The sequence below is a fragment of the Podarcis raffonei genome, chromosome 2 (assembly GCF_027172205.1).
Source record: "Podarcis raffonei isolate rPodRaf1 chromosome 2, rPodRaf1.pri, whole genome shotgun sequence".
In the NCBI taxonomy this organism is placed as follows: domain Eukaryota; kingdom Metazoa; phylum Chordata; class Lepidosauria; order Squamata; family Lacertidae; genus Podarcis; species Podarcis raffonei.
Window position 1 is genome coordinate 81551974 of NC_070603.1, and position 12314 is coordinate 81564287.

The 12314-nt window shown below is 41.3% G+C and overlaps 1 protein-coding gene across 4 annotated transcripts in view; it reads right to left on the reverse strand.

Annotated features, from left to right (window-relative positions):
- BICD2 (BICD cargo adaptor 2) overlaps nucleotides 1–12314 on the reverse strand; it is an 80628-nt gene that overhangs the window by 18482 nt on the left and 49832 nt on the right. For all 4 annotated transcript variants that reach the window (XR_008329028.1, XM_053377800.1, XM_053377799.1 and 1 more), the window contains exon 2: nucleotides 8865–9077. Coding sequence is in view for 3 of the 4 variants with exons in the window: in XM_053377800.1 (XP_053233775.1) it covers nucleotides 8865–9077 (213 nt within the window). In the remaining variant the exon portion in view is untranslated. The remainder of the gene's footprint in view (nucleotides 1–8864; nucleotides 9078–12314) is intronic.

A 12314-nucleotide genomic window follows, 5' to 3' on the forward strand; every position in this document is an offset into this window, starting at 1 on the left:
AGCTGTGGGCAGCTTCTGCATCGCTCTGGGACCCATTCTGGGGACCCAACCTGCAGGTTGGCAGAACGCATATAAGAGTGCCCTGCCCGGTTATGCCCCCCCCCCCCATTCTGTCCTTTTAGTGGTGTGTTTAGTAACGTTTTGAAGTTATTTCCGGGTCCAGCACCATGCACGTGTGTGCAATTGCGCATCATTTGAATGTGTGTTTAATCAGTTGTTACCTGTAGTTGGTCCCCCAGCCTGTCTGCCATTTGAGGGACGGGCGATTAAATTTCTCAAATAAAATATGAATGCCTGTTTATTAACAGGGTATAATGGAGTGTAATATGAAACCATAATGTGTAAAACAACCACAAAGGATTGAAATCCAAAGGCAATTTCATGGAATAACTGAATTACAGGATTATAATTTAGAAAATCTAATCCCCTAGTGAGAGAGCCCCGCTCCACAAACAAGGGGGGTGGGGAGCTCAAGCTGATGCAGCATCTTAGCCCCAGCGACAAAGTGTCAAGCCAAGGCAACAAGAGAGCTAAATCACTGAGCAATTTTGGCAGCAGGGAGAGAAGGACTTCCCTTTGTGACCTGAGAAATCCCGAGCACCCAATAAACATTCCCCACCAGATATGCAGGTAGAAATTTAACAGAGATGTTGAGGCTATCTGTGTACTGCACAGAATGTCACATACACAACTATCTGCCTGCTGCACTACCGGACCCATCCAGTAGGAAGAAATTTCAAAGAGGGTGGATTTAGGTCCATTTTGCTTCCTGGGAATGCACCTCTTCGCACACACAATAGTGTTGCATGATCCCTATCTTTCTTGTCCCCAACCAATTTTCTCGTTTTGCTACCACCCCACATTTAGCTTGGCTGCTGTTGCTAAAGCCTGAGTGCCCTTTCAGATGACTTTCTTTTAGTGGGCATTTAATGAAGTACTATCATCTCCTGCCATATCACAAACACATTCCAGACATGCAATATATCTGCCTTGCATAATCTCATTCCCACCTACTTCTTTTTCATGTTCACTAAGAGCCAATTCACAGGACAAGTAGTTTTCAAGGGATGTACTTAACCTATTATAAACCCCTTTGTCACATGAAACAAGACATAGGATCTGCTTCGGCTAAGCAGGGTTCCAATTTAGCTACACTTCAAAATCACCTGGTAACCCTGGTTTCAAAACCTAGTTCAACTGAAACCCTGGTTGCTCAGCTGTGGTTAACCTTTCCACCTACGTAATGCTTCACTTCTCCAACATGGGAGCCTTCAGGTGTTGCTGGATTACAACTCTCATCATCCTTGACCACTGATCAGGCTTGCTGGGGATGATGGAATTTGTAGTCCAAAAAAACCTGGAAGGAACCCATTTAGGGAAGGCTGAGTGAAGGCAAGGTGTCAGACCTGGGAAAGAAGAGCATGATACTGGATCCTGTTCACACTGATTATGTAATAAAGGGTGCTTCAACTGTACATGCCCTAACATACAGTGGTACCTCGGATTAAGAACTTAATTTGTTCTGGAGGTTGGTTCTTAACCTGAAACTGTTCTCGACCTGAGGTACCACTTTAGCTAATGGGGCCTGCCGCTGCCGCCGCACGATTTCTGTTCTCATCCTGAAGCAAAGTTCTTAACCCGAGGTACTATTTCTAGGTTAGCGGAGCCTGTAACCTGAAGCGTCTGTAACCTGAGGTACCACTGTACTTGAGCAAAGCTTGCAATTGTTTATGTTGAAAGTGTGATTCATCTACAGGCAAGCTTTATATTACGTAGGCATTTAAGCAGCACAATTAGTAGGGGTTTTCGCTAGGTAATGACAAATCCTGGGACAAAGAGGCAGGTTGTATTTTGAAGAGCCAAACTGAACTGAACCCTGTGCTCAGTGCACACTCCAAAGAACTATGCTCCTGTTTCTGCAAATCCAGAGTAGAGTCCCTAAGGTGGCTGGATGGTGCCTTGCACGCCTTCTTCTAGAAATTCCTGCAGCCAAGCTGGTTGCCAAATGTATTGCTCTGCTTTCCTTTGGACCACATCAGCAATGCCAAGAGCAGCCCAGGGCCACAATACACACAGCCAAGGCTTGCACTCCAGGGAGGTCACTTCAGTGCTGCTAACGCAGCAGCTTGACTTCACCCCCGGAGGTGCACTCCATTGTCTATCGAGACAAACAGATGCCAACAAGTTTCTGCTTTGTATGAATCCTGTCAGCACAAGTCACCAATGCCTATTATGAAAAGCAATGGGGTTTAAATTCTAATATTTATGTTGGATATGAGTTGTGAAATTCATTGTGCTTATGCATGTTGAATTTATTTTATTTATAACTCACCTTTCTCCCAGTTCAAGAACCAAGGCAACTCACGGAATAAGTACAACTAAAAGCACACAATGAATATAAACACTCAATTAAATAAGTAACTAATCAAAAACAGCACTGAACATACTTAACACCATTTAAAAGCTACCTTCCCATGGAAGTGAGTTCCACAGTCTAGGAGCAGTCACTAAGTAGGCCCTCGGTGCCAATAATGCATGTCAAAGTTAAATTTAAAAGATATTCTGCAGAGATCTGTGAACCATTGACTTCTGCAAAATTCTAGGTATATTTGAGGGTCAACCGCTTGATTCGGGGTACAGAGCCCGAAAAGCATAGAGTGGTTTACTGTAAATCTAACAGCATCTTAAATGTCAGTTGCTCCCCATTCTAACAGAACTGTATGTGACCAAAATTGTGCATGGGGCTTAATGAATTTTTCATATTTAGCTTCAGGGCTGTCCCACACCCTTCCATTTGGTAGTCTACCCTCTCCTTTGTTCTTACATTGCACGTGCACTTTCATGACAGCTTCCTGAATTATTTTCCTCTCTTTTTGTGTTAGCTGCCAAACACCTCTTGCGCCATGTTACAGCATTTATTATCTTGTTCACTTTGATTCTTGCTTGCTCTTTTTTAAAAAACAACAACAACAAAACAATAGAGTCCGTTTTCTTTTGATATCATCTTTGGAACAGGGAGTGAGATCAATCCTGTCAACTCTGCACATATGATTCATTTGCATCTTATACCTCATCTTGCTGTGCTGCAATTACAAGAAGTCTGGGCTTTTATTCTGAACTATCAGGGGGGTGAGTCAGATTTGTTCATGTCCTTTCAGTCATGTTTTTCGGCTTGGACAACACTCTGGTAACATTAACAAAGCAGGGACAATATCCTTTTTTATAATGCATACATACCTATCACTCATTTAATAGGCCAGTATTCATGAACCAACCATCCCACTATGCAGACTCTTCCTTAAGAATACCCACATTAATACATGTAAAGAGGCTTTTCGTTTAGTCCGCTTCTTTTAAAACAAAAACTACCATATTTTTCCGTCTATAAGACGCCCCCATGTATAAGATGCCCCCTATTTTGGGGGACTCCGATTTAAGAAAATGGAGGGAGATGTATCTGTGTATAAGGCACCCCCAAATTTTTGACATTCTTTTTTAGGGAAAAAGCCTAGTCTTATACATGGAAAAATACGGTATTTGTAAGGCAAGTTCTTCTGGTTAGAACATATGACTTAGGCTTGGCTCATAGTGCAAGCTTCCCCTAGCTGGGAAAGTAAGTTTTGTCCTGTCCTTAAAAACACACACACACACACACACACACACACACACACACACACACACACCACTAGTATAACAGTTTCTGAGAGATGAGAGGATAAAAACACACAAAGGACTAATCAGCATTTTAGCTATAAATCCCACTGGGGAATAGAAGTGTGCCCCTGACTTTAGGAATACTCTGCCCTCAGTAATGATGTTAAGGCAGGTGCTTATGGGAACTTGGAGATATGGAACAATTAGGCTACTGTGTATATAGAAAAGAGCACCAGACTGAGCCAATGTAGGCAGATGGGGCCTAACAACAAGCTTAGCTGGCTACTATGGTGACAGAGCTGGCACCTAAAAATAAACACTTGCTGAAAATAACACTGGTTGAATGGGGGAGATAAAAGAGCCAGTGGGGGAGAAATCCTATATACTGTCAGACAAATCTGGATGAATAGACCGGGACCCAAGATTTCTTCATTCTCTTTCCCCCAGCCATACATTTCTTGTGCTCCATTTGTATTTTTTAAAGGTGAAATTAAAGGCTATAAGCTCTCAGGGTACGGGGAACCCTGCTGGGAATTTTGCAGATTTTAAAGGGGAAATTATTTAACTCCACCTTATATGAGAGAGCACAATCCTTTCCCCATGTACATCTGAAGGGCAAACGGGAGGAGAAAGGCTTCCCCATACATGGGGGGGGGGGAGACAGGTGGACGACATGACCACTGACTGCAGGACTGCGGAGGATAATTTGTGCCATAAGCTCTGGGTTAAAATTGCTGCATGACAACAGGAAGCAAGTGGACTTGGGGAGCGGGAGCAGAGAAACAGCTTGAAAGAGCTTGTTTGTTTGTCCTGCAAATCAAAGCAATGCAGAGTTCAAAACAGCCAATCCTGAGTGTTTAAAAAACAAAGGAAACCTTAACCAAAGGAAACCACAACCAGCACAACTCTTCCTTCTAGCCTTCACATGTCATGGGAGCAGACTAATGGCAGATGACCAACATCTGAAGTCTTCTAATGTGTTCAAACTGGCTGCTGCAGTCAAATGAAAATCATAGGAATCCCAGCTTGAAGAAGAAAGACAGTCTAGAAAGCTCATTCATGCTACAGTGGCACGAAATTAAAGACTAGGAAGGAGGACACTCAGCTTTGGATTAATTCCCCAGTACACGCACCATTCATTCATTCTGCCTACCTTCTTTCACTCACCCCTAAAGTTCCTTATCTGGGAGAAGGGAAAGGGCTGGTCTGCTCTCTGTAAATAACCAAATGAATTTTTATAGCTTTAGGTGAATTTATAGCTCCGGGACAGTTTTACTGAATAAAAGCCTGATTGCTAATGTAAACCATGATTGAAAAGGGGGGGGGGAGTGGGCTGTACTGAAATCATTATAATCAGAAAACTCCATTTTGAAGATTAACATGTGGTTTATTTATGCTGCTCAGCCTAACCAAGATGAGCCATAATGCAGACAGAAAGTACGAAAGGAACTTTCTTCAAAGGCAGCCTCAGAAAAATTGCCACTTTTATGGTATTTAAAAAGAAATGGAAATTGCTTGTACCTTCCCAATACCACTGAATGAACTGAGGGCTGGTGTGTTTCTTCTAAAGATGGTTTAGTCACAGATTAGGAGAGGCTGGTGATCTTATTTGACTTGTATAAATTGTATAAAGTATTTGGTTTTTCACGCCATTCTAAAAAATGGAACAGCTCATATTGGGGGGGGGGGTCTACACACACACCTACAAAACCACATGGCTCACCTCAGAGATCAACAATCATGTGTTGTGTTTGTTACATGTGCTCATTGGAATATAGGAATCTGCCTTATACAGAGCCGGATCATTCCTTAATCTAGTACAGTATTTTTAACACTGAGTGGCAGAGGTGCTCGAGGGCTTCAAACAGGAGTCCTTTCCCAACCCTTTCAGGGGCTGAAACTGGAGTCTTTTGCATGCAAACCATGAGTCTGTCACTATACGATGGACCTTTCCTAAAAGATGACATAGGAAAATTAGTGGTACATAGTAGTCTCAAGAGAATCTCCAGGAGGCAGAGGCTAAGCTAGCTCATGGCAACACCACACTCATGTTGTATCAACAAGCCTTAACAAGAACAAGCTAGAAAACTGGCTAAACAGTTTTCCAAGAAAACTGCAGTGATTTCTTTTAGATAGTATGTTTCAAAAGATCATAATGCCTTAAGAAATAGGCAGATTGTTTCTGTGCGCAGGAGTAAGAATCTGTTTCAATCATTACAATGGTTTGAAGATGCATACACAAAACAGGCAGCTGTCTTAAAAATGCATTCACACACACACACACACACACACACACACACACAAACTTTAGCACATGCCATGTCACAGAACATGTGCAACTCAACCAGGAATGACTGTGCCCTAGTATTTAGGGCCCTGCAACTGTGACAAAAAAGCACTGAAGCAACCATGCCCAAGGTCTAAGGTTTACAGTGGCTGAGTTGTGATGGGCACAGTTGTGAGTTCTGCCTCTGGATACTGGGAGAAGGCTCTTCTTGCCTCTGCTCCAAAAGAATCTGATTAGCTGCTGTGGGCAACATGAAACTGAACTAAATAGACAGATCTTTGGTCTGATCCAGAAGAGCTATTCTTATGGCTAAGATACCCGCTTAGCAACCGTCAGTCATAGAAAAGCGTTCTGACATGTTAAAGGAAGGAAAGCAATGAGCAAATGCTGCTCTCTGATTGATGTTGGTTTAGTGGTTCCTTTTAACTTGGGTTCCTCTTGCCCAGACTTGTATTGCTCTGAAACCGAGCAGAGCAGTCCTAGCTCTGGCTGGGGAACCATGGCCAGAAGACCATAATAGGCAAACACTGGCTCCACCATCGAATCCTAAGCCTTGACACCTGCATTGGTCAAGGGAGGTGGTGGATGTGATGGAGAGCAGATTTCTGGGTATTTTCTGCTAAACCAGTACCAGGCTGGCATAACAGAGGCCCAGGCCCCTGTCTGGCAACTGGATCAGCTTGGAATCAGGCAAATCTATAGACAGCCCTGCTCCACCTCATTTTGAGATTATTATTTTTCGTTTTAAAGAATGGATGGGGGGCACTACATGTTTGCATACATATGTGTCTGAGACTGGGGCAACACATCTGTACTGACTGGTAGCAAGTGTCATCTCCAACCCTACCTCAGAATGCCAGGGACTGAACCTAGGACTTTTCTGTATGCAAAGCATACCACCGAGAGCAGAGCTCCCTTCCCCAATCTTCCTTCATTTCCCCCTCCACACTTCTGGGGGATTCCAGCCAGTGAATCAGAAACTACTGTAACTGATCTTCCTCATTCCTGCCATGGAGAGACTTCTGTTCTGTATTACACAGATATCTCATCTGCAGCCTGTCCTCATATGCAGTGCTGATGAAGTAAGACAGCTTTACGCAGTGTCAACAGCTCCCTAAAGATCAGCCCCACTTGTTTTCAGCACTTTTTGCCGCACAATCTCATACAACCAAAAGCTTCAAATAAAACTTGCATTCCCTGCTACGGTGCTTCTTCTCGCTTTCTCTCAACTAAAACAACCAAGATTAAACCGCTCAATATGTTGCAGGAGGAGGATGAAGTAGGAATGCTTATGAAATCTGCAACTTTCATACCAGTTCAAGCAGATATATACAAAGTTTAAAATAACCTGATACTTTTGTTTCACACTGTTTCCAAGAGATGGAAACTGAAGCAGTCAACTTTGCAGATGATACACAGCTTTTTGTGGGGGGACGGACCAACATGTTCCCATTTCTATATTTAATGCCTCATTTCACCAGAAAAAAATGAGTCGGGGAGGGACATAAGAGAAAAGGAAAATCGACCAAACATAAATTATGTTTGTAAAACATGTTAAAGAAGTAAAATCTATTTTTTGCCATAGCTTTAACAATCTATATCTATATACACACAGAGAGAGAATCAGAGCCAGATATCTGCAAATAAGCATTTACATAACAAAACTTTATACTTTGATGCAACATGTAATCCATAGCCCCATCAAAAGAGCTTCTTCCCATTTAATGTGGCTAATGCTTCCTCAATATGGCGAACAGCATAACGTTCAGAGAGGACACAAGAACAAAGTGGCCATTGGGAATCACCAAAAACAAAAAATACAAAGAATGGGAATTTGTAAAGGAATATCTAGAGAAATGCTGTCCTCAGATAAAATCCTTGGTATGTTTAAATTAAAATTTGCAAAATAAAATAATAGTTAGGTAAGATACATGATGTAATATAGAAGAAACAAGAATAACAACAGTAGATGAGAGAGGGAGGGAGGGAGGGAGGGAGGGAGGGAGGGAGAATAATATATGGAAAATAATGGAAGATGTATATGTATATGAATAATTAATTGTAAAATCAATAAAAATTAATTATAAATTAATTATAAAAAAGAACAAAGGTGCTGTAGGTAACAGCTCCCACCTCTGGGATACTGCCTAGCCAACTATGTTCTCTAGAAGGGTTCACAGCAGGCTAACCTCAAAAACAACATATGACGCTCATAAATAAAACAAAACAAAAAAACCCCAATAATCCAACATCCTTTCATATTAAAGATAAATTAAGTTTTGTTGTTGCTCCTCCAGGCATGTAGGATGGCCATCTAATTATTACTTTTAGCTCACTGCTACTTGTATACAGGTTTTAGGAAACCTTGAAACTATCTGTTTTAATGAGACATGGTTTTAACGTTTAGATTTTAACTAGGGGCTACCGCCCCTACTTGCTCTGCTCTCCAACCACACCTGCTCTCCAACCACACCTACCCCTTTGCTATCTGCCCTTCCGTCCCATCTGACCAAATCCCCTCTTTTCACACCACACCCACCCCATTGCAGATCCCTTCACAGCTTGCCCCAATCCCTTTTAAAAGAGAAAGGAGGCACTTCACAGAGCAACTTAAACAGTTCACTTGGGCCACCTGCCAGCTGTGCTTCTGGCTTGGCCACTTGCCTGCTGTACCTCACACTGCAGTTGCAAACAGCAACGTGTCAACAGCCTTACATTTTTATGTATATGGACAGATATAGTTAGTTTGAGGAGCGACTTCGTGGGCCCTGCTGAACTGAATGGAAGATAGAGAAATGCCTTTGAAAGTCCCCAGCATGCCTAATTTAAGAAGAGTCTATCAGAAACATAAATAGGCATGGCTTTCCAACAAGACAGCCTCAGAGCTTTTGCACTTCAGGCATTATTGGCCAATAACTCTCACCTCTCTCAGTTCCTGAGCAACAGAATTCAAGCGTTCATTTTCAGACTGGGTGTTGGCAAGGACATTCCTCAGCTGCTTTAGCTCTGTCTGCAGTTCCATGACTTTCTTCATGTAGTACTCTTCCTTTGTGGCGGACTCTTGAATCAAGGTTTCTTCCCTGCTCTCTCCATCTGCTGCTACTTTCTTGTGGTTGGTGTGAGCCTGACCAAAAGCCTGGGGGAAAATCAGAAAGATCTTTAATGAATAATTTTAGCAACATGAATGTCTATTGTGCATTGAGTATACCCTGGTTAAGAAGCTGAAGAGTACATCAGTCTCCCCAAATCCGTTAATGGGCAGAAACATAAATACTTGCTGTATATCACACATTATGGGGTATCTGAGTTGTAACCAGTGAAGCCGTCCCTTTTCCTTTCCACTCCCCTCCTCATGCACCCCTGCATGCCCCAACTCTTCTCCAGACGGTTGGTGAACCCCAAAACAGATTGGGGAAGCATGCAGAGAGAAAATAAGAGGTCTTCTTGCACAGGTAGGAATCCTTGCAGTAAGGGGACAACCTGGTTGGATATAACATTGTGCTCTTTTCCTTTTCTAACACAATTATCTCCTTGTTGTGAGGTGAGGATTTGTATTTGTGCTAAAGAGAACTCCCATTTCTCAAAATGGCAACCTTGTAAGTCAAGTAATTGTTTAAAACAATCAAGTGTGAACACTTGTGAAATTATCACAACATCCCTGCCAGTTGGATCACTATAATTCCCATTTTACAGATCTGAGGATGAGGCACAGAAATGCACTAAGGGCCATGTACCAAAACCATCAATTGAGTGGAGATTTCTGCATGAGGAGGGTCTACATGCATATATCTCCTGGTCTGAACAGCCCTATTTCCTTCAATAACATTAAAATATAGGAGTTGGTGTCAATTCAGAACAAGCCACAACGCTGCTTTCTGAGGTAATTTCCTCGGGCTCTATGGTCCATCATTTCCCTCTATTTCAGGCAGCCCAGCACTTATTTTGAACTAGAAGCTTCCCTAGATTACCTTAATATACTTCAAATAAATTGGCTCAATTGCTCTGAAGAACACCAATCAAAAGGCTAACATGAAAAACATTTGGCTGTGATACATGGGTGGCCACCCACCAGAACCCTAAAGTACACATTGAAGCATACTGGCCACGCATAAAGCACATAGTTGGTGATCAAAGAATCCTATGATTAATATGCAAAACAGTTCTTACAATTCTACTTGCTCAAAGAGTCCTGCCCCATTACCAACAGCAATTATTTTTACTATAGATTTATAATGATTAGGAACTCTTATTGTTAAACCAAATCTATACATACTGTTCACATGTACTACTGTAAATTTGTTGGGATTTTTTTTTCTTTTACAACTTCATTGCTAACAAGCTATTTTTCTCCCCATGACCAAGTTGGAATCTGCTCCGAGATGTGTTTCAATTTACCTCTTTGTGTGTTATCAGACACCTGCAATTAGTTCTCCAGAGAGCTCAAATAATTTTAATATACAGTGGTACCTCTGGTTACATACTTAATTCGTTCCGGAGGTCTGTTCTTAACCTGAAACTGTTCTTAACCTGAAGCACGACTTTAGCTAATGGGGCCTCCCGCTGCTGCCGCGCCGCCGCTGTGCAATTTCTGTTCTCATCCTGAAGCAAAGTTCTTAACCCAAGGTAATATTTCTGGGTTAGCGGAGTCTGTAACCTGAAGCGTATGTAACCTGAAGCATCTGTAACCCGAGGTACCACTGTATTTATAAAGGCAAATTGTCCTACCATTTTAAGGAGCCATATTCTCGTCGGGATCCACCTGACAGATGGACTGATGTGTAAGAGCTGAAATGAATGCTGTCTTCGAACTACAGTATGTCTTTGCAACTACTGCCTTCCAAGATAGATTTGAGTCTTTCAAGTGAATTGGTATGTTCAACATGCCAGTTCTTTCTTTCATTTCATATAAAGATTGCTGGTACGAATGCTGCATTTTCAACCTGGTCAAGGGCAACCCAGGATCTCTCCTCCTTCTCCAAACACTGCTCCCTGTTTAATGATCTATCAAGTTTTCCATTGGCCATTTATGTCCTAGCCGTTCAGACCGTATCTGTCATCACAGAAGGAAATTTATTTCCTACATGCAAGAAGTAGGCCTCAGAATTTAATTACTTCAGCATATTAGATAGGAAACATCCGCTGATACGATAATTATTGAACAAACAGGACTGAAGCATATGATTGAACATGTCTGTGCCATCTTGTATGCAAGCCACCCACTCATTGCTCCTATCAGATTGAATCTGATTTCAGATAAGCAAATTAGAGAAACCAGAGACAAATACCCATTGAGGAAATTCTGGCCAGGTTCACACAACAGTCCTTAGGGAAATTAAAAAGCGTCACATTTCAGACAGAAAGTAACATGCCATCTGTGCAAGTTACTGTAAAATGAGTTTCAACTGCACACAGCAGCTTTAAATGACTGAGATCTCTATATATGTTAGGGTGTTAGCAAACCAATATAACTGAAATAAGAATCTACAAAAAAGTGTAGCAAAGTTTACAAAAACTTATATTCCCCCCTTAACACGCAAATCAATTTCTAATATCAAAATCAATCACATTGTAAATTGTTATCTGTATCGAGACTTCTTTTACCTGTTTCTGAGTCATTATGTACTCTGTCTGTTTCAATATTCAATTTGTGTTCCATAAAGCTATGTTTCCTATTTGCCCTTATGGGTAATCTAAAATCTGTGTAACTTTTCCTCCTTTCATCAGAAGCAAATAAAATTTCCTTTTTTTTTTAAGGATATTTATTGAAATTTTCAACTTTAATACATTAAAAAAGAATCAAAAAAGAAAAAACAAAAAAATTTAAAAACACATAAAGTTCACAATCCTTATTTTTCTATAACATATTTCCCTGACTTCCCCACACCTCCCCTTCTTATATTCCAATTCAAATTGTTAGTTCAGCAAGTTCTTATCCCTAATTTTTGACCTTTTTCTATTTAGTTCATTTAAAAAAACCAATTTTACCTTATCCAAACTTAAACATCAATACTTATACATCAGTACTCATTCTTAAAACATTTTTCTAAAGTCGACCCAAATTCCCTTCCACGAATTCCCCAATTTTCATACAAATAACAAAGCAAAGTAAAAACAAAACAGATTGTAATTATGCACCCTTTGGATTCCCAAACTCCACCACCCCTTTCCCGGTTTCAATCCTCAACAAATGTCCATCAGTCTTAGTCTACTATCAGCCTGGAGATCTCACGTCCGAGGCTCTTAATTCTCTCTCAATTCCTCTCTGCCGGTTTTTTTGATAGTCCTTAATATTAAACACCAGATCTCGGAGAAGCTCTGGCCCAACGGGATCCATATTTCTTCCAGCCAGACCTCCATACTTAAAAGTGGAGCC